Source organism: Embiotoca jacksoni, unplaced genomic scaffold, assembly GCF_022577435.1.
Source record: "Embiotoca jacksoni isolate LCO1_2020_lvr unplaced genomic scaffold, fEmbJac1.0.p SCAF_14, whole genome shotgun sequence".
NCBI lineage: Eukaryota > Metazoa > Chordata > Actinopteri > Embiotocidae > Embiotoca > Embiotoca jacksoni.
Genome location: NW_027185274.1, coordinates 1457830 through 1483004, shown reverse-complemented (window position 1 = coordinate 1483004; position 25175 = coordinate 1457830). Strand labels below are relative to the sequence as shown.

Genomic DNA, 25175 nt, shown 5'->3' with positions numbered 1-25175 from the left:
GAAATGAATGAGAGCTTTGGGATCGATGGGAGCAGCAGCAGCAGCCTCATCGCGGCTTCGCCGAGGCCACATTTCACAGCATCCAGCTCCCTCGCTTCCTTTTTCTTCTCCTTCACTGTCACTCTTAGTTTCACCTTTGCTTGTTTGTTTTTTTCTCTCTCTCTCGCTCTCTCTCTGTCCCTCGCTCCACCTCTGTTGTCCTACTTCCCTCCCTCTTCCTCCACTCCTCTCCCTCGTTACATTATTGATAGAGAACACATCTATGAATCTTTTCTCGTCTCCAGAGATCTGATGACCTCTCCTCCTATTTCTCTCTTCTCTTCTTTATCTGTCTGCCTCATCTCTACCTTCCCTCCAGGCTGCAGCCCGCTGATAGTTTGCACAGCACAAATGGAGCCATTAGCTTGGTCATATTTTTCACGGCATGTCTCTGCTAAATTACTGCTAAACTCTTCCTCCATTCTGCAGATGAATCGTCTGGATGATTCGATCGTTTGAGCGGTCAGGAGGAACAAGGGAAGACCTGACAGACAGGAAGGAATCATTTTACATACTCTGCAAGGCACACGATGTCACAGATAAACCTGTTTCAGATTTGTTACAGCGGCTTTAAAGCACCAAATGACAAAAATAATCAGTATTTCATCACACAAGGTTTATATTTAGTGCTGTGGCAAAAGCCTGTTACACTTAAAAACAATAATCCAGCAGTAAATGACGTGTGAGCTTCTTATTTAAACAATCAAACTCACTGATTTCTTGTGTTGTATTCAGAGATAAAGACATTGTGAGTGTGTAAATGAGGAAAGTGGGCCAGTAAACACAATAACAAGCGAGCAAGAGATACGAGAGGAGGCGGCTCTGGAGGCAGATTGTATCGTCTTTAGCAAAAACCTGGTCGACACAAAGATTAGACAGGCTTGAGATTTACCCTGGAAAGTCTATTTTATGGAGGATTGCGGCTTTAACATTCTCTTTTGTCCAACGTTAAAGTTGATGAAGACGACGTTTACAGGATCTCCTGAACCGATTTCTCACTGAGAATCCTCAAACAGTGACTTCCTGCTATATACAGTAAAGTCAGTGCTGAGGAGTAACTAATTAAAAGACAGGAAAAAGCAAGCAATGGTAATGAGTTCCAGTTACTGAGAATTTTTTTATATATAGATTATCATGGCAAAACGTGAAATAGGCACGCTTTGGCCTCTCTGGACGTGACAGTTTCACCTTTTCCTGCAGTGGATGAAAACTGAACCTTCTGCATGCATACAGCCATGTGATTTACAGGAAAAACCCACGGTTGGGGTTTGTGACAAAATCAACATGGTTCGGGGAACACGTTGCCACCTCCTTCATTCGAACTTGTCCTCCCACATAGCAGTTTCTGATTCATGCCACAAGGCCTTCATGCCCTCCGACCATCTAGTCAAAAAACGTCCTTTGTACTTCGTCACATGATCCTTTGTTACGTTATTTTTATGTGCGCGTACGTAAACTGCCTAGAGCGGCCAAAGCGTGGCTATCTCACGTTTTGCTGTAGTGGACCGGCGTGTCTATTTCACGCTTTGCTGTGATACTGGGTTGAGATTTCTATATAGAGATAAATAATAAAACTTCATAATTAAATTACAGGAACTATTCAAAATGTTGGTGATTACAAAGAGGCATCTGAATATATACTTTTCTTTGAAAAGCTTTGATCCTTGTTTTTGATTGGTTCTCTTGTTTAAATTTTCACTGCAGTCACATCAGTCAGTTGCGATCTACATACTTGTGATTTGTTTTGGTGGTTGTGCTTAAATTTTTTTTTTCCATTTTGACGTGCATACCTCATCCTTAATATATTAAAATAAAAGCTACTAAAACACTAAAAAAACAGAAAAAAAACATTCCATAATATCTAAAACTGGACTGACACAAAAGACAAAGTGTAACAATAATCAAAAAAGTAAACAAAACTCAAAACCGAATATGGTCTGTCAACATACTAAGTTCATAATGAAACACAAACAATGAGAACTACTGTGAGCACGTTGCAAATCTTTGAATCTTCCAAGAAATTAATAACCGGTTTGTAAAAATGTCCCGTCCAGTTTCCTTGATAACAACTCTGAACGTTGGTAAATGAATTACATCATTTGATTATTAAAATCATCAGATTTCTGAGTGAGTAGAAAAGAGGCAGGATGACTTTCATTTTCTTTCCCGTCTTTCATTCTGACATGTGATGCATCTTTCGTTTATCAATATTTCACCTCACTTTGGTGGTGACAGGAAGGTGTCTGACTGTTGGGAGTGACAGATAGAAGAGCTTCGGCACAGACATGATGACGGAGAAGCTGCAACTCTGTGTGTGTGTGTGTGTGTGTGTGTGTGTGTGTGTGTGTGTGTGTGTGTGTGTGTGTGTGTGTGTGCGCGCGCGCGCGTGTGTGTGTGTGTGTGTGTTGTCCCTGTCTGCTTTCAGGGTCTTTAGCTCCAAAGAAGTAGTGATTTAACAGTAATCCATAACCAAGCAGTATTTTTTTACACACATACATGCAGTGTGCTGCTCTGACTTCTCACACGTGGCCTGTGGTTCAGACTGAATCCAGTTCAATTTAAATTGCATTTTCTCTTCTTTTCGTCCGAATCCTTCAGGTCTGCTCCAGTAAATGACATCGCTCACCTGGAATAGAAAACTCACCGGACTATTGAACTGTAATGTCAATATGAGTTTGAAGTGTCAAAGAGAAGAAGAAGAATGTGAAAGCAGAGACCGGCTCAGAGATGAGTCACAAAAACATTTGAAATGATTTAAGAAAAAAGTAAAGTTTTGAAAGCTTAGTTAGAATACTGCATATTTAATTCATAAAAACACATTTAAAATGATCTCGCTTCAGATGACATGTTTTAGAGCTAAAAGTTTTTTTTGGCCTACTGAAGATAACATTTGGTGCTATGAGTCATTTTCTGTCAGATGGTACAATCCCTCTATGAAAAATGTGATGTTTGCAGAAATAATCCATCATAAAATAATAGATTTCCTCATATTTTCTGACATAATTCTGTTTAGGTGTTTATTTTATTCCCTTAATCTCAATTTTTACCCCAATTTATGGAGACAAAGGGCCAAATTTCAGATCAACATTTTCATCGTATCTCTTGATTTTGATCTTGTCTTCAAATTTACCCTGAAAATAACAGCAATTTCTTAATTGTTTGCTTTTGGTCCATGTGACCCCTGGGATTCTCCATACGTATCTTATCACCACAAAATGTACGATTCTATAAATGCTCTATGTTCAATAACAGTTCCTCATTTTGTTATTTATGTTGTTATTCCATCAGCATTAATGGTGTCGTTAAGGAAAGGAAGAGAAGATGCAAACACTCGTCTCCTACATGAAAGTCAGCCGTGCTGCGTTCACCACCACAACCTCCAGCTGCAGAATCACGACATACGAGTGTAACTCCGGAGGATACGATGCCAGACGGGTACGTAAAGCCCTGCGATCGAAGCATTGGAGCCGCATGACCTTCGCAGTGATGAATACACTCCTGATGAGCGCCTTGGAATAAATGCTTCATTGAAATATAAATTACATTTATGAATAACCGAATGTAAGTGCTTCTATCCCGACTCTACAATATTTAACACTGACGTATAAAGAAGAAACCTTGAGACTCTTAATCATTTCCAAACCACTTCTTGAATAAAGCGGCAACCAAACAGGACGTCACCAGTTGGTTTGTGACCTGCCGTTCTGAAGCCTCGAGTTTCGGTATTTCAGAGCCTAAAGTGACCGCATTTGGACGAGCTGGTGAGAACGAGGGGTGAATCTGACTCGATCTAATTTGGGAACCTGAGGACACTGCGCCCGCTAACCTTTAGTGGAAACCTGATGGCACCACAGACCTGTCAATCAAAGAGATACTAAAACTAATAAGAAGGAGCGACTATAGCAAACGACACCATTATGACCTGTGGAGAAAAATGTATCGACTTCGTATTTAATGAGAAGTTGGGAGTCTATAAATGAAATAATTCAAAGCAGAGAACACATGAGATTACAGACGAGCTCATATCTGACATTTCATTTAACTGTAATACCGGCAGAACAAATCCAAATCCAACATTGTTGAACATTAAGATGTTGGATTGAAGCGAAGGCACGGGGCGGACAGGGAACGACAGAGGACACGAGTGAGAGACAGAGACGACTTCGAAGCTGCAGAGAGAAGACAAAGGAAACGGGAAGAATAAAGAGGTAAAAGAAAGAGAGGAGACGGAGAGACAATCGGAGCAGCTGCGGCAACAAAGCAGCGAAGCTTTCCGCTGCTGCAAGTAAAGAATGACGCGACACCACCCGGCTTAGCTGGAGTCACACGGCAATGAATAGACCTTTCACACTCTGTGGAAGCTGCTGTGTGTGTGAGACACTGAAAGTGAGAGGATGAGAGTGTGTCTGTTTAAGTGTGTGTACGTTTGAGTCTTTATGATCATTTCAGCCTGAAGGGGAGGAGCATTAGCCAGTTAACAGGATGTGTTGAACTCAAATTCAGAAATCCTGGAATTTCCACTTTTCCAAAATCTGACCACGTCAGCTCCGAGTTGCCGTTTCTCACTTTCTGCAGGGCCACACGACAGATTTAACAGATGATAAACCTTTGTGTTATTTACAGTTCACACTTAAAAATTCATGGGATTGAAATAAATGATTTTACATCAAGTGGCAACCAGCAGTGACGTCACCCGTTGGTTTGTGAACAGCCGTTATGAAGCCTTGAATTCGGATTTTGTCCGGCGCCATCTTGTTAGTTCAGAGTGGTTTGGAGCAGGAAGTGACCATATTTGGGCGAGATGGGGAGGAGCGAGCGGTGGATCTGACTCAATCTGATTGGAAACCTGACGATACTACGCCCCGCCCACCGATAACCTGGCTGCACCACAGGCCTGTCAATTAAACAGAAACGCCTTTTTGAAGCTTATTTTCTAATGAATGAGGGATTATTTTCAGATGGATGTCCAGAAAACTAATAAGAAGGAGCGACTTTAGCGAACAACACCGAGATAACCTATGGGGACATTTTATTGACTGATTATTTTATGAGACTATTTGAGTTGGAAGCTACGAACACTTTTATATAGTCTGTCAAACATATGCTTTTTGAGGAATGGTGAAAAAACAAACAACAGAGTGAGCTGGTTCAATAAAGAGCTGCAGGCGACAGCTGCTTTTTGCAGTTAATGCAAAGCAGCCAATGTAACATCAAGGATTAGTGGAGCTACCCAACTGTCTGCATGGTTCACTGAAGTCAGACCTTTACTTACGTCCTGCTTTTCTTTATACCCTCTTCATTGTTTGGAATGATCTGCCTTTATGTACAAATGTATTTTAAAATATAGTCAGATGTTTATCTTTATTACAATAAAGAACAAATACTCTATTTTAACGACTTAAATTGTTCTCGTCCATATTGAATAAATTTTTCAAACATCCGCTCTAAAGGCTGAAAACGTCAACAAACCCTAACTGGAGTCGGGAGCGAGCAAACCTGGTGTCCAATCAATGCAACGAGATTGGACGTGTGTTAGAGCTCCCTTGACTTACAAAATGCAAAGAAATATTTTGAGTTTGCTATTATCAAGAAGCATCTGCTGATGCGGATCTTTCAAAAAGAAGATCTAATGGGACGTGCCAACAAGAACTGTTTCGATATTCATCAGTCCACAGTTACACAAAATGTCTATAAATGAAGAGGATTTAGTTCTCCGAAGGTACATCACTGGATTGGCAGTGCGTTAACAAGCAGCCCAGAGTAACAGCAACATGTCTGAAGGATTCGTTTGATCTGACTCTGGTCTATGAAAACATCCCCACCATGGTGAAGCACGGTGGAGGGAGCATCATGATTTGGGGCTGCTTCACTGCTTCATGGGAAATGGGAAAATGGAAACCCAAGTTTATCAAGGTGTTTTTACAGGATGATGTCGGGGTGGCTGTCAGGTTGAAGCGCAGTAGAAGTTGGGTGAGGCAGCAGGACACTGACCTCAAAATTTGAGGTAAAATTTGTTTGGTTTTAGCTGAAATAAACTTTTTTTTTTTTTTTTTAAGTTAGATGAGGATCAGATCACATTTTAGGAACAATTAATGCAGAAATCGAGATTATTCCAAAAGGTTCACCTGTTCTTGCAGCTGTATTAATGATGTCATATGAAAGTAACAAATGCATCAACTCTTACATTTATCAGTACAAATGTAACAGTAAAAGTGTCGGTTGGTTTTGTTCCTGCTGTCTGTCTGTGAAGCATCTAATAACCCATTCATGCATTCATATATTAGCTTATTTGATTAAAAGTCAGTTATTTACTGTGGTGTTGATCAATACTGGCTGTCTATGAGAAGACCTCGTCCTCGATTGACTGGTCAGTAATCATATTTACGCTCCAGTGTGGAGGAATTTGCTTTAATATTGATAGCAATAGCATCATCCAGGGTTTCACTGGAGTGTGATTTATTTTGATGTATTTTCTTATGTGATATCCTATATTAAGAAAAAAAAAGATATGTATTTGGATAGAGGAATTTTTTTATTGATGAATTGGTACATGGAGATTCTATATTTGTATTTTGTTTCAGTGTCTCTTTGCTCTTTTTTTCCTACAGTGGTCGTGAAGGTCAAACACAAGAACATTTCGCAGACACAAACATTTCAGTAAAAACACAAAAATTTCACAGAACGCAAAAACATTTACAAAACACGACGACGACATGTTTTCTGAAATGTTTTTGAGTTTTGTCAGATGTTTTGACCCCTCGGTGCCACCGTACTTTCCACCCGAGTGCTCCGTAAACATACCTTTGAGAGGTGGATTATTATTGTTATCAAGAATTGCTTTTCTATTTATGCATCACCACAACTATATTAATCTATTAATCCTGTCTCTTTGCTAAACAGGTTTTCAGTCCCTTTGTTTAAATGTGTCCATCAGCAGTTTTCCTGTGTTTATAATAATCAAGACAGATGAATCAAGTGAGTGAACGCGTTTCAATCATTCAACCTGTTTTTTTCTGGAGAAGTGACTGAAACATGGAAAAGCAAATGTATTTGCACCGGCTGTGTTCTTCGAGCCCACGCCAACAGCAGAATTGGTACACACAGCATGACCTGAAACACGACCGCTGCAGCCACGGCTTTCTAAACGAGCACAGCGGCAGGTGGAAGGGAAGCAAAAAAAAGTGCAGCACTCAGTGCACGTCACGTCGGAGAAAACAACATCTTTCAAAGTTGCTTCCTCGGCGTAAAAGCTGCGTTATCAGCTGGCTGGAGGCGGGCCGGGTTGTGTGTTGGGTGTGAGGGGGTCTCTGAGACGGCTGTTTGTGCTTTTATGGCCCTGCTTGAGAGAAATTTCCTCTTTGGAGGGAAGCTGTGAAACTGTGTGTATGACTTTGCAATTCTCGGGGCTGCGGCGACGAATAAGAAGCAGAGAGGAAACGAAGAGCAACCGAAATGCAAACTTCAATTTTTTTTTTTTTTTTGTCTAGTGTGACTCAAGAGAAAAATCTGTGCTCTTAATATTTCCCCTGAAGCACCTGAAAACATCCAGTTCACTGCTCTGTGTTGGGCAGCAACAGAACAGGCCAATTCAAATTTGAGTATTTTTACAATAACATTGGATTACATGACGGTGACATGCGTCGCTCACACTGACTCACAAACTGAGAATTATTCCCTAACTCTGCAGCTTTTCTCAAAAGCACTGAATGTTTTAGTGTCTTTCAGACCATTGTTTTGGTTTTGCTGCCCACAGCTTGACTGTTTTAGTTGACTCCCACGGCTCTCTTTACAGTTGCTGTCGTTGACAAAGCTTCATGTTATGTGTCTAGCATCTTTATCGAGTTGGTGATCAACGAAAAAGAGTGATTATCAAACTTACCGTCTGAGTGTGGCCAGAAACATGACTCCAAATAAATGCCGATATTGCTTCGTGTCTGTCAGATGTGCAAATGGGAAACTTTTTGCTGACAAGTTAGTTAATTCAACTGAAGAGGGACGATACCATTTCAATAATAATTTCAGAAACAAAAGACGTAGTTTTGTTTCAAATAGCTGCTGCCCTGCACCGGGCATTTGTTTAATAAATGGCCAAACCGAGTTCAAGAGATTAAAATAATTCTGTACGTGTTACATAAAACAAAAGTTAACCAACTCTTCTGTCATGTAAAAATGCTTTAAATTGATTCATCACCTGACACCTGTTTTCAAAATGTAAGCAAAATGTAAGCATATAGACTTGAATTTAATTTTCCAGCAGCTCAAACAAGAAAACAGGCTGTAAAACTGCTACTTCGATAGAAATGAGTTTAACGGGCTGCATGTTACGACATCATCTCTTTAAAAAGTAAAAGAGCCCAAATTATTATTCTTTTTTTTGGACCAAATATTGTTCTTGTATAAAGATGATTCTGGAAAAAGCGGTCGGTGTTACATTAATAGTCATTTTCATCAAAAGAAATTAGAAAAATATTACAGAACTATATTACATATAACTTCAGGAGAGCAAAAGAACAGCCGTCCAACGTGTTGGTCAGGACGGAGGAGGGAAATAACACCGTCTCTTCCTGTAGCTTCTCTCTCCTCGCTTCACACCGTTTTGGTGTTTCTTTCATTCCTGCAACGACTTCTCAGCCTCCGTCTCTTCACCTGTAATGAGGCGTATAGACATACAACTGAACACCAAACCCTCCTCATCGATTTCCTCTGCGCCGGCGGCATGTGTGAAGAGTCTCCTGCAGAATGTACTTTCTATAGCGCAAACTATTTTTTCAGCTCCCCCAATGCATTCTGGGACTTCAAATCTGATTAATAATTCAGTGAGCACAACGAATTCCCAACGATGAAAACTCTGTACGGCTTCTGTAAGTACCCGTGTTAATCATGGCACCTGATGTTGGTGTAATTTCACTATCTGGATGAAAATATTAACTATTTTCTGTCCAGTTTTAATCTACAGTCTGATTTCTGATATTTTTGTCTAGTTTTAGTCAACAAAACAGTTTTGTTGTTGCTGCTTCTTGTCTATTTTTTATTAATCAGAATTGAAGATAAATTTTGCCAATAAAAAAAGGACCTTTCCTTTTCTTCGAAGAACTACGTTACGTCAGCTAAAATCACTGGCAGAAAAAAACTTGACTGAAGACCAAATGGTGCTGATTATTATACCTTCCACCTAATTATTTTACCTTATTTGTTAATTGTAATATATTAAGTCATACAGTAGTTCCTGTTTTCAGAAGCGCCTTTTCATTTAAGTCTCATTTTTGTCATGAACATAAAGTTAACAAATATTTTTCATCCTAGCTTTTAATCGAAGAGTTTTATGATTTTATGGGATTTGGTTTTGCGCAGCTTTGCCAAACTTGTTTTCTGTCTGAATCCAAATGTCCGGACTTCACCGCTCTGGCAGACTGGAAGTGTGTCGGTGCGGCTTAAACGCACCGTTCAAGTCCACGAGGAGCCTCAAGCAGGTTTCCAGAGAGTCCGCTTGACGTGTAGACTGGACTTCAATGATTTACAACGTAATTACCAACAATTATTTGCAATATAAAGATGATGTTGTAGTTTTTCCAATTGGTGACCAAAAAAAAAAAAAAAAAGGAATTATTATAAATTTGACAAATAAATTGTACTTTGAAGGTCAGAAAAATTGTGATCAGGTTACAGTTCGTAGGGCTGAAGTCAGCAGGTTCAGAGGGTGCACATTGGGATCAGCCACCACATCTAGAGCATCCTGTTTTCACAGGAAATGGATCGTATTAAGGAGGGAAGACGCATTGGATGAGATCGGGGGGGGAAATGCAACGGACACACATCAGTCAGATTAGAGCGATTATCTTATCTCAGAATTGCTTTTCGCATCATTCGAGGAGCAGGAGGAAAGACGTCGGCGTTTCAACGGATCGCGGCGCCTTTACACACCAGGCCTCTTAATTCCAGTCTTCATCTCCGTCACTCCTCCTCCCTCCCCTGCTTTATTCATCCGGTACGGCTGCTGCCGTGCCGTCTTTCCGTATCTCTCTCCTTCAATGACATACTGGACCACATGAATGAGCAAACACAAGGAGCGCTAGTTCCCTCAAGGACACACGCAGCCACGCAGCCACTTCGAGCACTTCCGTAACCGAACAGTGTCCGAAAAAAACGTCGGGAGATCATCGGATAGCAGCAATCAATCACATCAATGTGTGTGTGTGTGTGTGTGTGTGTGTGTGTGTGTGTGTGTGTGTGTGTGTGTGTGTGTGTGTCCTACCGTCTTGGGGCAGTGAACGTATCGTGCCAGGCTGATTATCAGGTCATGTGTGATTGGATCAACCAGGTTTCTGAAGCTGGCGTAGCGGTACAACACGTCATCCAGAGACGTCGACTCCATTCCCAGGTCCTGCACACACAACGAATAAGACCATCACTTATGCAATTGTACAGTACATATGGTACTCACATATAGAGGAAGTCTATTCACAGCACATGTTATTCACATGAGGAGAGCTGGATAGGCTTTCCATTAAATAACCGAAAGAAAAGTAGGAAAAGAAAAGGACAAATCAACCGACATAAACTGTTCAGTGGCTACATACAATACTGATTAGTTCTCACATTTATATCACATATATTTTCCATTATAAAGCAAAGACAAATATTCCAAATGCATTCATGCACATCTCTTGTATGGATGACAGCCAGTGTGGGGAAAGGTTTTCCCGTTTTCCATGCTGCTTTGTAAACTCGCTGACCCCCCTAAAGCATCAAATTAGAGCCTGTTGCGCCGCTGCCTGCTGTCTGACTGTCGGCGAGGGAAAATGAAAATTTGTCACATCTCGGGCCCCGTCAAAGCCGACGAGGCATAAAGCTGTTGGCGGAGCGTCACGCATGAACAGTGGCCTTGTAAAATCTTTAAAAAAAAGTCAACATGAGTGACAAACCCGACACGGAAGTGCACAGCAGAGGATTATACGGGAAACAGTAATCTGAGCAAAAAAACTGCTGTAACTGACAATAATATGAAGTCTAAAGAAAAGCACGAGCTGTGTATGTACTGTAGATTAGATAGATTTCACTTTATTAATCCCACAGTGGGGAAATTCGGTCGTCACAGCAGCAAAGAAAACCAAAAAGTGCACATAATATGAAAAGATTTACAAATACGTATAAGATATAAGAAATAAGATTGATACAAAATCATGATTTCAGATATATAGGACAAACGAGCAGCCCGGCTGTACACCATTTGTTTGCGCTCAAGTAGCAACTGATGATGTTAATAATTTAGCTTATCCATCTTGCTCCATTAAAGGCGTTCAAAAAAAAAAGTTTTCGGGAAAAGAGTAAAAGTCTGAAGCACCCTAAAAGCTGCATGTTGTCAAACACCACAATAAAGTGCTGGACTTGAATAAAATGCAGTCCATTTGGCTGTTGGTTGAGCCCAATGAACAGAGATGTGAAGTCGGTCCTGAGTGTGGGAGGAAAGCAAAGGTCACAGACTCCCTCGGTAGCATGAATGTGCTCATTTTCTGGCAATCTGCCAATTAGATGATGAGAAATCCTGACATTTTGTCTTTGCTCATGTAGTGCAGATCAGAAAGGGTTAATCCATCAGAGGGCACGGCATGTGGTAAAGGTCTGGGTAAAAGATCTCGACTGCTCGATGTTGGCACTACAGAAAAAGTTGGGAGTCTCCAAAATAATGTGCATTCGTCCTCTGGGGACCATGAACCGGCTCCAGGATTTATTTTTTGCTGCCGTGTTCATTTTCAGCCCCGCCGTCAGCGTGGACGTTTCTGTCTGTATGTCAGCGTCAAATGCTTTGGCCTAAATCTCGTGCACATATTCAAGGTTTCCAGAAGAACAATTCTTATATCTTTTGTGATCCTGACTTTATTTTTATGTAGCACCACCATCCGGTCAACATTTTAAATCCTCTAATACCTTAATTATATTAAACAGTAAATAATCATTTCAAGCTTCAGGTGCACTTTGTGTGCAAATCAGCAAATGTTATCATTTAAACAGGCGAAACTAGGATGGTGAACATGGAAAACGTTACAGATGCTAAATACTAGTATGCTAATAGTGATTTTAGCATTTAGCTCAAAGCACCATTGTGCTAAAGTATCATAAAGTCTTTGTTTTGCTACCTCAATACATTTTAAACTACACAACTTTTTAGAATAAGCAGTTTAAAAAAACGACTAAGTCTAAGTATTGTAACACCATCTGGAATAACAGGAAGGTTTCCTGTTATCATTTTGTAGTAAGTTGAGATGGATTTATTCATTTATTTATCTATTTATTAATTATGGTTAAAATGCTATTTTCAAGATCAATACTAAATCTTAAAGCTCAATGATAAGAGGATTTAACAATCTGGGTTGTGACTCATGCCGTCTTGATTTATACACATTTATAAAGAATTATGAATCAAACCTTCCTTTTTAAATTTGTATGCATCTTGGACGTAATATTTTTGGGATATTTACAAGTTGGACTGTTTTATTTTGGAAATGAATTGGAAAAACCAAATGTTGGCTTAATGAAACCACCTAATATTCTAATAATAATGTACTAATACTCACTGCCTGACATATTATCAGTGTCCAGATATTATGTATAATATATATATAACATATCCATAATGTATAATGTTGAGCGCCCTCAAAATGTCCACAAAGCAACAAGAAAAGTCGGTCTGTATCTATTACTTACTATTTCTAGTATGTAGGACTCAATTCAGACACACACACACACACACACACACACACACACACACACACACACACACACACATCCTTTGTCCTCTCTGCTCTGTCACAACACTCTGGATGTAATGGCTTTGATTTGCTGGCTGCACCGCTAGTTTTGCTCTTGACGTAGTGCGCTCGAAAAGGTTTTTGAACGCGTTTGTAGCAAATACATTTTAGTCTGCATGCGAGTGTCTGCAGATATATTTCCATGTGTTGCAGACAACGTGTCATCAGGACCGAGGACGTTAAGAGAGGAGAGAGACGGAGAGAGATGCTCGGTCTCCTGCAGACAGCCATGACTCATTGAGGTCTGCGTGCTGCCTGTTGTTCTGTGTAGGAGGGGCAGCAAATAATGACAGCAGCTCTGACTGTGACACACACACACACACACACACACACACACACACACACACACACACACACACACACACACACACACACATTAATCAGCTGCTGTATTTCCACATGAGCGCGACATTAATAGCAGCACAGCAGAGAAACCTACAATTAGTTCATCAACAGGTGTCTGTTGTGAAGCGGTGACCGGGACACACACACACACACACACACACACACACACACACACACACACACACACACACACACACACACACACACACACACACACACACACACACACAACCGCATCCTGAAATGACTGTGTGTGTGTGTGTGTGTGTATAAAGAAGGAGTGTGACTACACAACCACCTTCAGGTTCAACCCTCCCGACAGCAGTGACATGAAAATAATTGGCCCGTTTGCTTCTCCAGACGACGCCGTGACTTCCGAGCAGCTTCTGGACTCTGCGGCGCGTTAAAGAGCGACGGCTCGAGATGATCAGTCGTCTGTTGAGTTAAGGCCGCATTTTTCTTTGTTGATAAAGAATCAGGCAGATTTGAGTTTTAGAAATCTGACCGTGGTATTTTACGGTTGAACAACAGCTGCTGACTGTTGCGACACCTCATCAAAACTGTCAAATTTAGCACGTCTGTTTAATATAAGCTTGTTTTCTTTAATAACTTGGGGGAACCGACATTTAGAGATATTTGCTTCTTTGCCCTTTTTTTAGATGACAAGCTAGCACTAGCTTAGTTTATCTTAGCATGAGGACAGTAAGAAATAAAACACTCCACAGTTTAAATAATTAACCGACTCGCGTTTCTAAAATGTTCCTGGCCGAGAAAGAATTTGACTCACAATAAAAGAACAAATTATATTTTCTAAACTGTATTTGTGAGAATTAAAGAAGGTGAAACACATTATTGACTACACTCTTCATGCTAAGCTAGGCTAACTGAGTCGGTGTTATTGAGCATTTCTCAAAAAAAAATTTAATCTGCACACAAAGTCGAAGTTTAAAAACCAAAAGTTGTTGTTTTACCATCAAACTATTTTCTGTCTTTGAAACATTTAAGCTTGTTTTACCCTGATTTTTGTGAAAAAAAATTTACATTCCTGAAAAGTAGAGTTTTCAAAATGCTGAATAATAACAATCATATTATATAATATATATATATATATATAATATAATATAATAATATAATAATAACACTCTGATATCTGTAAATGTGCAGCTGGAGCCTAAAGTCAGTTAGCCTAGCTTAGCATAAAACAAACCTCAAAACAAGACTGAACAAAGGGGATAAAAAAATCTGACCGAGCAGCAACAAAACAAATTAGACGGCCATCTTTTTTAATCCGGACACAAATTAAGTGTAAAAACCAAAAGTTAGTTTTACCTTGAGTTATGTGTTCGTACTATTTCGTGTCCAGGAGAAATGTTGAAGCGCTGAGTTTGTTAAAACTTTGTTGATTTTGCCCTCTGATTCCATTCTCGATGCTAAACTACGTTAACTTGCTTCATATTCAGCATGTTTAGTGGAATCAGTCTGATCGTCGCACATATTTCTATGAATGTCAAACTATTTACTTTAATGACTACTTGCATTTACAATTTGAATAAATAAAACCACAAAATAAAAATAAAAATTCTTACCTTAAAAAATGTCATGGTCAACGAAAACAAAGCAGTACAGATCATTTTGGTGTGTGTGTGTGTGTGTGTGTGTGTGTGTGTGTGTGCGTGAGGTGCACATCTCATCATTCAGCGATGAGGATTTGAAGCGCTATGCAAATACATCAACCCTGAATGGAAATCAATCTTCCAGCTGCCTCTAATCTAAACACAAACATTGTTTATGAAGCAAACGATTAACATATCCACAACGGAGCACATTGTGTGTCTGTGTGTGTGTGTGTGTGTGTGTGTGTGTGTGTGTGTGTGTGTGTGTGTGTGTGTGTGTGTCTGGTGAGGTACTCTGCAATGGCAACAACTTAAAAATAAGAGTTACTCCAATAGCAAACAATATATTATATTTTGTATCATAGTGTGTACATGATTTGTTTACACCCTCCAGAGAGGAAATACATTATTAACAGGGACCCCCTCATGAAACATGGCAAGGACAAGATAAATATAATAGTCCACTTCCTTGAAATTATATGTTGAGTGCCAACACACTCAACATATAAACACACTCAGAAATAATTAGAAAGCCTCACCCACACTCATTAGGAGCAGCCAACATCAAAGCGCCGGTCTGAACGCTGCTGAACACGGACAAAGACGGAGCTGCTGGAAACACAAACGCTCGAGTGCCCGAGTCTTTTCATAAAATAAAAGGAAATAGCAAGCGGGAAGGAGGACCCAAAAATAAAGGAGATAGTGACCTTTATTTAAAATCACTTAAAAAAAAAAATCTAAACAAATTGGAAAAATTGCTCCAGGTCATCCAGTTTAAAGGGAAACTAACTTTTTCAAAGCATTTCATTTAGAAAACACGGATACTTAATTTAAGGGCACAAAACCAGGTGCCGTCAATCATTCTGGCTGATTAGATGTCCTCTTAAGTTGAAGAGTGGAGCCATGCTGGGACTCCTATACGGACCAATCACAGTTGAATAAGCACAGCCGGCTATTACATGGCGATATAACCATTAATTTGAATGTATGTCAAATCTTCACAGCAGACTTTTTGAGAAGTCATAAGATGAAAAGTGCAGGTGTGTAATTAATGACATAAATGCTGGCTGCATTCCTTTCAGCTGACCCAGTCTCACTCTCCAATTTTTGTGCTTTGAAAGCAATTCAGAGGTGTTGTTGCTCATTTTAAATCCTGTAATGTGTGAAAAGTCTGAGTGCAGGTACTTCCTGCTTGTGTAGGGGCCTCAATGGTGCAATACATTCTATTATTAATTTAAAACATTTCAAAATGAACTACCAGTAATGTGTTGCAGAGATATCCACTGAAGTCAGCATGCTATAACAAGGTATCTCCACCCCTCCCTGTCTCATAATAGCACCCTGCACCTCAAACAGGTGAGAGGGAATCACTGTTGAATGCACTTTGTTCTAACCTTGTTTCATGATGAATGTAAACACAGCAGCAGCTGAAACTCCAACGGAAACTGAACCAGAGTGGTTTTCTCCGGAGAGGCCGAGTTAGATACTGAAATCCCAACGTTTCTTTGATACTCGTGAGTAAACACACGTTAATGCTAACGGTGGCTACAGAGCTCATAAAGGCAGATAATTGTATAAAATCAGGCATGCACTGCAAATCAGAGGGACAAATCTCAGTGGACCGACCAAAAGAAAATCAATAAATATCCCGGCACATAAGACGAGCGCAGAATTTCTTTCCTCTGAATAACACTTCTGACGGTGTTAATATGTTTAGCTGGCTGTTTGTTTGTACGCGGTTCACGTCAGTTAGAATAGAAATACGCCCAAAAGCTCGATGAGCTCATCACCCAGCTATCTACCGAACTGATGCAACTTTGTGTAGCAAACAAACATTTGGACATTTCAAGTGCAGCTTATGACGTCACACACCGGACAAAGAATTACATAAAAGGGGTCGATATACCTTTTTTTTTTGCTGCGGCTGTTTTCTTGTGGTTTTACTTAAAGCCAAAACAAGCAAGCTCAAAAAGTAACCACCATTTATTTTCCTCGATCAACTACTAGGTCCTCACAATGTAACTTTACAATCATCTGTTATAAAAGAAAAAAAGCCAATTATTAACTAAAAGCATGGAAAGTACACGCAAAACTCGAACTTTACTGTCTGTATGTTCAAATTATGGTTGTGGAATTTATGCACGTCACAAATTCAGACCAGCCACAAAAAAAAAAAAGGCCTCGCACATGTTAATCCTGAATCCTGAAAGTGTGACGTCGCAGTATTTTGTTACTTCCTGTGCTGCTGTTGGCGGATTTATCTGAGCTCGTATACATCTGAGCTCACCAACACTAAATCTTCAGCAGCTAATTTAAAATTGCAGCACACACTTGTTCTACTCAAGTTCCCGTGTTGCTGATTTCATTATTAATAGAATATTTTAAGTCTGCTCGCTGTGATGATGTTTTTTTTCTTCCCGCAGCATTGCAGGCGACGCTTTTAAAAACGGACCCATCACAGCTCCCGTTAGCCGCCCTGCGCCACGTCCCCGGTGTTTGTTTTTTTTTTTTTTTCTCTCAGTAACACTCACCCAAAGCGTCCTGAGATGATTTGTGTTGTGATTTGGCGCTACGCACTATAAATACAATTCAACCGCATTGAAAAATCCCTCTAATGGTGGTAAAGTTCAATAATGACACTGTCTCCATCACCAGCCCCATTAACAGGAAGCAGAAATCCAGCTCCGACTTAATGCAGCCGGCGGTCGTTACGGAGCCCCCGGGGACGCTGGGTTCATGCGGGAGAACTGGAAGCGGTGCAGCGGCCGAGATGTGGTGATGTGTTTCCTGAATGATGTGAGTCACTCTGCCTGCATGTAGCAACACCAGCTGCAGGGCGGTAATAAATTCATATGCTGCATTCACACACTGTAAACACAGGAAAACCTCCTGTTCCTCTGACCTGGGAGCATTTACACACTATCCCAAAAATAATGAGTCAATTTACTGGTCTTGTAGTCACGCTGACAAATAGCTTAAATTGGATATTGTTATCGTGCTACATATTTGAGGGGAGTCGTAACCAGTGAAACTATAAAAATATAGCAAAAAGTAACTTTCTGTTTTGTTATTTTACAACAGTTGCAGGCAGTTTCAGTCTTTGGGTTGAGCTCTAACTAGCCTGTTTTAATTCACTAAATAAATAAGGTGGGTGCTTCGATTTTTGGAAAAACCGACTCACTTAAAAACTGTTCAGATAGAAACTGCAATCTTGAAAAAAAAAAAAAGTAATTTCCCATTTTTTTATGTTAAAGTCCGACTGTTTCCTCCTTTATTTTGATCTATCCTGCATGTGTCCACACTGCCAGCGTGTCTGCTGCGGCCCAGCTACCGCCAGCCTTCACTTCCTACATTGAATTTCCCCTCTTACGGCCCAAATGTTTTCGGGCCTGCATTGGGTTGCTGCTGTCAGTATACTGTCCACATGTGATCACAGGCCTTTACTCCTGTCTATTTTTGCGGAGAAACCGCCAAATGTGAGAATAGTCAGAGTTTAAACCAAGTGGCGGCAAATCTATTTCACATTTTTGCTGTCGTTTGATCACCGTGCCTCCACACAAACACAGGGACAAAACTGAAAGCGTCCGTGTATGAAAATGGCCCGAGAAAGAACTGAAAGCAGCTGCTGGTGGAACAGAGAGTCAGTACAGACTGCAGGCAGCTCTCACGCCACCGTGATTCAAAGTGCAGTCAAAACAAACACAATTCAATCAATCAAACTGCACCATGTTGCGACACCGCCCTTCATAACACCGAAGGCAAAAAGGAAAAGATGGACGTGAAATTAACAGTACCATGGCATGCCGTCTTTAAGCCATGTTTTATAGAAACCCCGTTCACCCCATCATCACTCCCATTGGAGAGATATCTGATGGTATGATTTCATTTCACATATTTCAGCAGAGCAGCTCGTCTGTCCAGTTTGACCCTCCCTCGTCACCACCTCCATCATCAGGCTGAAAGCAGCGATTCATTACAAGTTTATTCAGCGAGGACAGTTTGGTGAATCTGACCGTCTTTTTTGCATGAAGCCTCGTGGTGTTCAACAGCAGCTGAAGACGGATGGCAGCTCTCGTCCTGAAATATTAATGGTGTCCACAGCGCAACGGTCTCTCATTATCTGACAACCCCCCGGTTGCACATCGTAAGATGAGTTAAACATCACGTGCTGACTGCAGACAGCCGAGGGAACCACGCAGGATAAATTTAGAGCCGGTGGATGTTTCCACGGCTGAAGAGATGCCAGCTGTGGTTTCTAGTTAATTGACGGGCTGTGATTAAGAAGGTGGCCTTCTCATTACCTCTTAACAGAGATCCCGCTTGATTAATCAATGTCTTTTTAATCTGAGCTCTCCGCTCATCGCCATGGTTTCCGGGCAACGTGGAGGAGAACCTGGTAACCAGCGATGACAGACCCTCCCATCTTTCACAAACAAGACCTCCTTTTCATTTCTCCTCTTCTTCTTCGGTGTGTTATTTCTTCTTCTTTTCCTCAAACTAATGTCCTTTAACGTCTCAGTAATCAGTCACCACCTCTTCCTCTCTCTCTCTCTCTCTTCCTCGGTTTCTGCTGCAGTTTTAACACTCGTGGTCTTTTTCTTTTTTTTCCCCCTCTGTGTAATTGTCTTTATCCAATTCATGGTGAGTCTGTCCGTCAGGTACTGTCCAACCAGAGCACAAACCCTCCAGAATATAAAACCAAACGTCCTTATCGTGTCACTTCATGATCCAACATGAAAACCTCTCATTATCTACACTGTGTTCACGCAAAATAGGAAACAACGCAACTTCTCCGTTCCCCCTCCACGTCTGTAACATCCTGCTGATGAACGAGTCATCCTTCAGTCTTTAACATCCCATTTAACTCAGCTGGTGTGTGTCACACTGGTCGCCGTCTCCTTTGCCCGAATCCTGAGATCCACGAACAGCAGCCAGGAAAAATCCTTCAGAGGTCAGAGGAGCATGACCTCAGCCCATCCCCCCACTGGGTCAAAGCTAAACCATCTTTTTTTTTTTTCTGCTGATAATGAAGCAGAAGCATCACTGCAAAACTCCCGCTGTCATCAAGTGAAGAGGGAATTCCCTGATGCCCACAGTGTAGTTTGTAAATTGTGTACAAGTTGCTTCATGCCAGGAAGAGAGACGTGCTGGTCGAAGCTTTACATTTGACCACAAACCCCCACAGCAGCTGTGTCTGGTGCATAATGGAGGTCGAATGGAGGGTAGCTGTTTGCAATTCTGTGATAAATATGTTAAAAGGATGCTCAATCAGGAGAGCTACTTGAAGCAGTCCATTTAAACTGCTCTCACAAAAAGAGAAATGAAGGTCCTTTTAAGTGCAGAAGCTCGTCGGAAAAAAGGAACAAAACAGGCCAAAAGTGCTGAAAAACAAAGAGGCTCATTCAGGAGGGAATAATTGGACAACATTATTTTCTATGTTCCTTTAGTTGTGTTTCCCACAAAGGAATCGGGGTCGAAATGAAGTGACCTGGCTGGTACATTGTGAAGCTTTGTTTGGGTGTTTTGTAGCTCTGAAGTCAGGGTCAGACACCCATTTAATATAAAAACACACAACTACAAACACATTGTAGTTTGTGGCAACACTCACGATGGAGCCGCTCGATTGGAGGAAGATAGTTGAGCCTTTGATACGTCAGCTGACCCTGGGAAAGTTTAGGAACTTATATCAAAATTAAAGCTCCTGAAACTTTAAATGGAAAAACACCTTTAGTGAACAATCTTATTTTAAATGTCCTATATTGTATAATTTCAGATTTTCATTTCTTTTTTTTTTGTATTATGAGGCAGGTCTAGCAGCTGTATAACACGGTCAGTACGCACAAATGCACACAGCCCGTATTCAGCAGCTGTTCTGTTTGGATTTCTAAAAGTTAGTGATGTCACACTCTCATGTCTGCCCGTCAGTACTGTCCACTGTCCACTGTCCACTGTCCCAACCTTTGGTGTAGACAGAAACACCAAAAGGTCATTCCGTGACGGAGCTAGCAGGCTACAAGACTGAAGAGAAGCTAATGAGCCAATCAGGCTTCACATTTTAGAGCGGCCTTTAATTGTGACCAGTCAATAATCCTGCTGTTTAATCAGCATCTGACACCTGTCGGCCGGGGGGGGAGGGGGGGGGGCATGTTAAAGAAAAGCATGTTGTGTTTACAGAAGAAATCTGCGATTTTTAACTGAAACTCGTGAAAAAAAAGTGTCTGACTGTTTTCTAGTTAGTTAGTTTGCAACGCGTCTGAAAATGTGACAAATCCTTGAACATTTCAGTGCTGGCTAATTTCTGTGTTCTTCAGTCTCTCTGAACTTCACTCAGTATTTTGATGTGAGAAGTTCAGGATTTACTATATTGACATTTTAGACTCGTTTCTACAGATGTGTTCGAGTTCTAATAGAGAATTTGCTCTTGTAAGCTTTACTGTCGTTGCTGTAGAAACAATATTTATGAACTCGGTTTTGTTCGGGTTCTTACTTCATCAGCGAACACAATTGATCCACGATTGCTGTTTGCTAATATGCGTGTTTGACTGTGATAAACTGCTGCCCGTGTTGTTTTTCTAATGCGATGGTAAACCTTATTATGGTAAAACGACTAAAGTGGCCACGTACACGTGGTCAGTGTTTAAACCTGCTGGTTTGGGTCACTTACCCTGAAACACAGCAAGAGGTAATTGGAGGGCATTGAAACCTCATCTGCACTAATCTTTATATATCGTAGAGTCAGCTCTACAAGCAGCTTCCACCGGGTCACACACGTTCTTCCTTCATGTAGAACCAGCAGACATAAAAACTCTGTTGTCCATCAGCTTTTTGAACAGTATTATGTAATTCTGAGTCTTTTTTTATGTAACAAGTTTGCGTGCAGGTTGGTGTGTGTTGTTTGCTGTATTTATCTACTGCTGGCTGGGGGACAAATTGCCCCGTTGGGGATAATAAAGATTAACTTCAACCTTAAATGCATCTTTCAGTGTTCGGAGCTGGTTCGACATTAAAATGAAGACATTTCACTTACACTGAAACAAGTTTAACTAAAGCCACAACTACCAACTATTAAAATGATCTACTCCACACCTACAAAATGTCTAACCATGGACATATTTTCCGAGAGCTCAAACACAGAGACTCAATTTAAAATCCTCTAAAAACAGACAGACCTTTGGCTGACTTGACCCAAACTGTTTTTTCAGTGCTGTATTAAGACCCAAACTTTGAAAAACTCTCCTTTTCACTCCGTTCTAGACCCCTTTTAGCTCGCGTGTCTTTTATTTTGAAAATCCCAGAATCACCGCTCACTGGTGACCGCTTTAACTGCGCTGGTGTGATGTTGTGCTTTCACTTTGGAACTGGAAAGTGTGACTCTCCTCCTCTGGGGTGCCGTAGCTTCAACAAGCGTCACCGGCGACGGTGATCCCTTAACAACGCGAGTGTGGAGAGGCGGCCTCTGTCTTTAAGTTTGTTTTGCTCCGCTGCTTGCTGTTGAGTCAAAGGATTAACAATGCAAATGAGACCGATGAGTAAATAGAAATAGAGCCGATGGAAATCTCCAAAGCACAAACAATAAAGCGTGTAAGCCGAAGCCCGAGGTGGCGTTCCGTGCGGTTGAGTCATCGGGGGATAAACACGGGCATCGTATGGATTCTGTGCCGTCTCCGGGGATGAAGGATTAAGAACCTGTTTCTCCCCTCATCCGCTTCATCCCACCTTTATTTCCTTCTTATGACAACAATAAAACATACATTGACACTGACTCGTCACATTTTCACTCCTGATCCCTTCCTTCTCTCCAAATCCTCCAATTCAACTGGTGGCATTTCCATCCTCCCGCTTCCCCCTTTTGTTTTCTCGCCACGTCAGGTTCTTCCCGCCTGTTGTCAGGCTCTCCTTCAGTCTATAGCAACGGCGGCAGCCAGCCGAGCGCTGCAAATGTCTTGGAAGACAAGAGGGAAGCTGTAAATCGCAGCAGGCTCCACACTGTACCAGCGAAGCAGAGCGAAGCCGAGCACAACGGGTCCGTCCGTCCGTCCGTCCGTCCGTCCAGCCGGCCGGCCGGCGGGGCTGCTGCTCAGCCGTGCGGGCGGAGAGGAGGTCAACTCATCAGACACGAAGGCAGTCGATCGCTGGATGAGTTCAGTCAGTGTGTCAACAGTCAGTCTGAACCTCACTTCTCTTTCTGCACCAGTACTGACATCAACAACAGCATGAGAGCAGAGAATAGTGGAAGTAAACAGATGCAAAAGCAGACAGGATGAGGGGTGTTGGGACTCTCTCTCACACACACACACACACACACACACACACACACACACACACACACACACACACACAGAGAGCAGCTACCTGTCGGAGTGTCTTCAGCATCTCTGTGGCCTCGTCATGTTTGCCCTGCTTGGCCATCAGCATCATCTCCTGGATCATGCCGATGCGGCGCTGGTAGGGCGGCGGCGTCCCACCGCGGTTCAGCCGGTCCCCCGACTTCTGCATGAGCGAGGCCAGGATGTCCCCCCGCTCCTTGCTGGGTGTCCGCTTCCAGCTGTGCTGAGGACTGGCTCCCCCGGACTCCTGGCCTTTGGTCTGCTTGGCACCCATGGCGCTGCCTCAACGTGAACTGTGATAATAACGAGACCGGTCCCACCAAGCAGGCATGCGGAGGCAGGTGTGCTGCCTGTCTGATGATGATGCTTTGCTCAGTAAAATGTCAGCTGGTCACATCGTCGTAGACACCGATCAGTTCGGGGCTGAGATGTGAAACAGTGTGAGTCCAAACTGCTCGTGAAAAATCATCATCATCATCATCATCATCATCATCACACACACATTAGAGTGAATGTTCCCGGAGTCCAAAACAAAATGTTCAGAAGGAGCTGTGGCAGTTTCCTGCTTTGGGGAACTTGTTTATCCGACCGAGTGCGGCTCAGGTCGGGAACAGGTCGCAGGATGCTGCCCGCAGCATGGCCGCACAACACGGACACAGCAAAGTCAGGATGCAGGACACCCACAGCACAGCGCGCAGCGTGGCCCGCAGCAGCAGCCTCCTATCCCGCAGCAGCAGCCTCCTATCCCGCAGCAGCAGCCTCCTATCCCGCAGCAGCAGCAGCCTCCTATCCCGAACACAACTTCACCACGGCTCCCGAATATTTCCGCTTCGACAGCAGCCTCACCTTTCGTGTTATCCTCTAAACCGGAGCTCTGCGTCCTGGACTAGAGGGGGTGGAGGAGGAGGAGGAGGAGGAGGAGGAGGCAGCGGATCGCAGGAAGTGCTGCATGAGTCAGGGCATGGCAATGTTTACGTCTCTTGTAGATCGCTGTCTGTTCCGCGCTCTGCCCCGTCCTTCCTCGGTCACTGGAAGTCATTCATGACCTGCACCAAACGCAGCCTTCGCCCTCCTCTGAGCTCGATGTTCCGGCCGTTCAGGAGCAGGAAGCCGCCGCGACGGAGCCTCGGTCCCCGGGGCTGTGGAGCGGCTGCAGCTCCGCGGGCTTCAGGCAGGAGGGGACGGACTGAGGTGTCCCCTTGCTGGGACTGAATTATGTATTGCACCCTCTGTTCTGAAGTGAATGGGGGCGCGCAGCGAGTGCACGTGAGTGAGCACACGTCCTCCCTCCTCGCGGTGATGGAGAGGCTGGGGAGGGCTGGAGAGCGCGAGCACCGCACGGTTTGCACTTTCTTCACCAGGGAAGCTTTGGACCAACCACCGTCCAAAAAACATGCTGCTTTTAGAGCTGCGTTGCTTCCAGTGATGACTCGCGTTTTAAAACCCTTTGTAGTCTTCCACTAAAATCGGCTTACAGCTAATAGTCAGGGTCGCAGTTGAATTAAAAGAAATTACAATTAATTAAATGTCGCTGACGACATATTTTAGCGGAAGTAAACAACTACAAGTTGACTTTTTAAGTTAATATACAAATAAAAAAGGCCTTTTTGTGCATTAGTTTCTACCTAAAAAAAAAAGCAGTGGGAGCAAAATACTAAATTATAAATGTCCATTAATTGTTCTGTCTCGATATGCGAGTGAATTTATTGTAAATTTGCAGATTTCCTTAAGATACGTCACACTTCGGCTGCAGATTCATACTATAAAGGCCAGTGAATGAACATCAAGTGTAAATAAGTTACAAGGCGACTTACACTGAAATAGGACGAGTCCGTTGAATAAAGGGGAGCACGTACAACCAGCTCAAATCAATCTGCGTTCAATGCAGCTTGTGCTGCTCGTTACTGAGCTGCAGTATATCAGAGACCAGAGAAAGCATTGTACTGACATCTGGTGGTGGCTGTCCGGAACTCATGCATCAATACTATTATAATAAGAATAAGAATAATGTGGTTAAATGTTTCTGTACCAATCAAATTGTATGA

At 42.1% G+C, this 25175-nt stretch overlaps 1 protein-coding gene across 1 annotated transcript in view; it reads right to left on the bottom strand.

Annotated features, from left to right (window-relative positions):
* Positions 1 to 24930, bottom strand: part of lrrc75a (leucine rich repeat containing 75A) — a 59586-nt gene extending 34656 nt beyond the window's left edge. Inside the window, exons 1-2 of the mRNA XM_069147412.1 lie at positions 23156 to 24930; positions 10292 to 10420 (exon numbers count right to left, since the gene is read on the bottom strand). Coding sequence (XP_069003513.1) covers positions 10292 to 10420; positions 23156 to 23404 — 378 coding nt within the window. The 5' untranslated portion in view covers positions 23405 to 24930. The remainder of the gene's footprint in view (positions 1 to 10291; positions 10421 to 23155) is intronic.
* Positions 24931 to 25175: the final 245 nt, after the last annotated feature.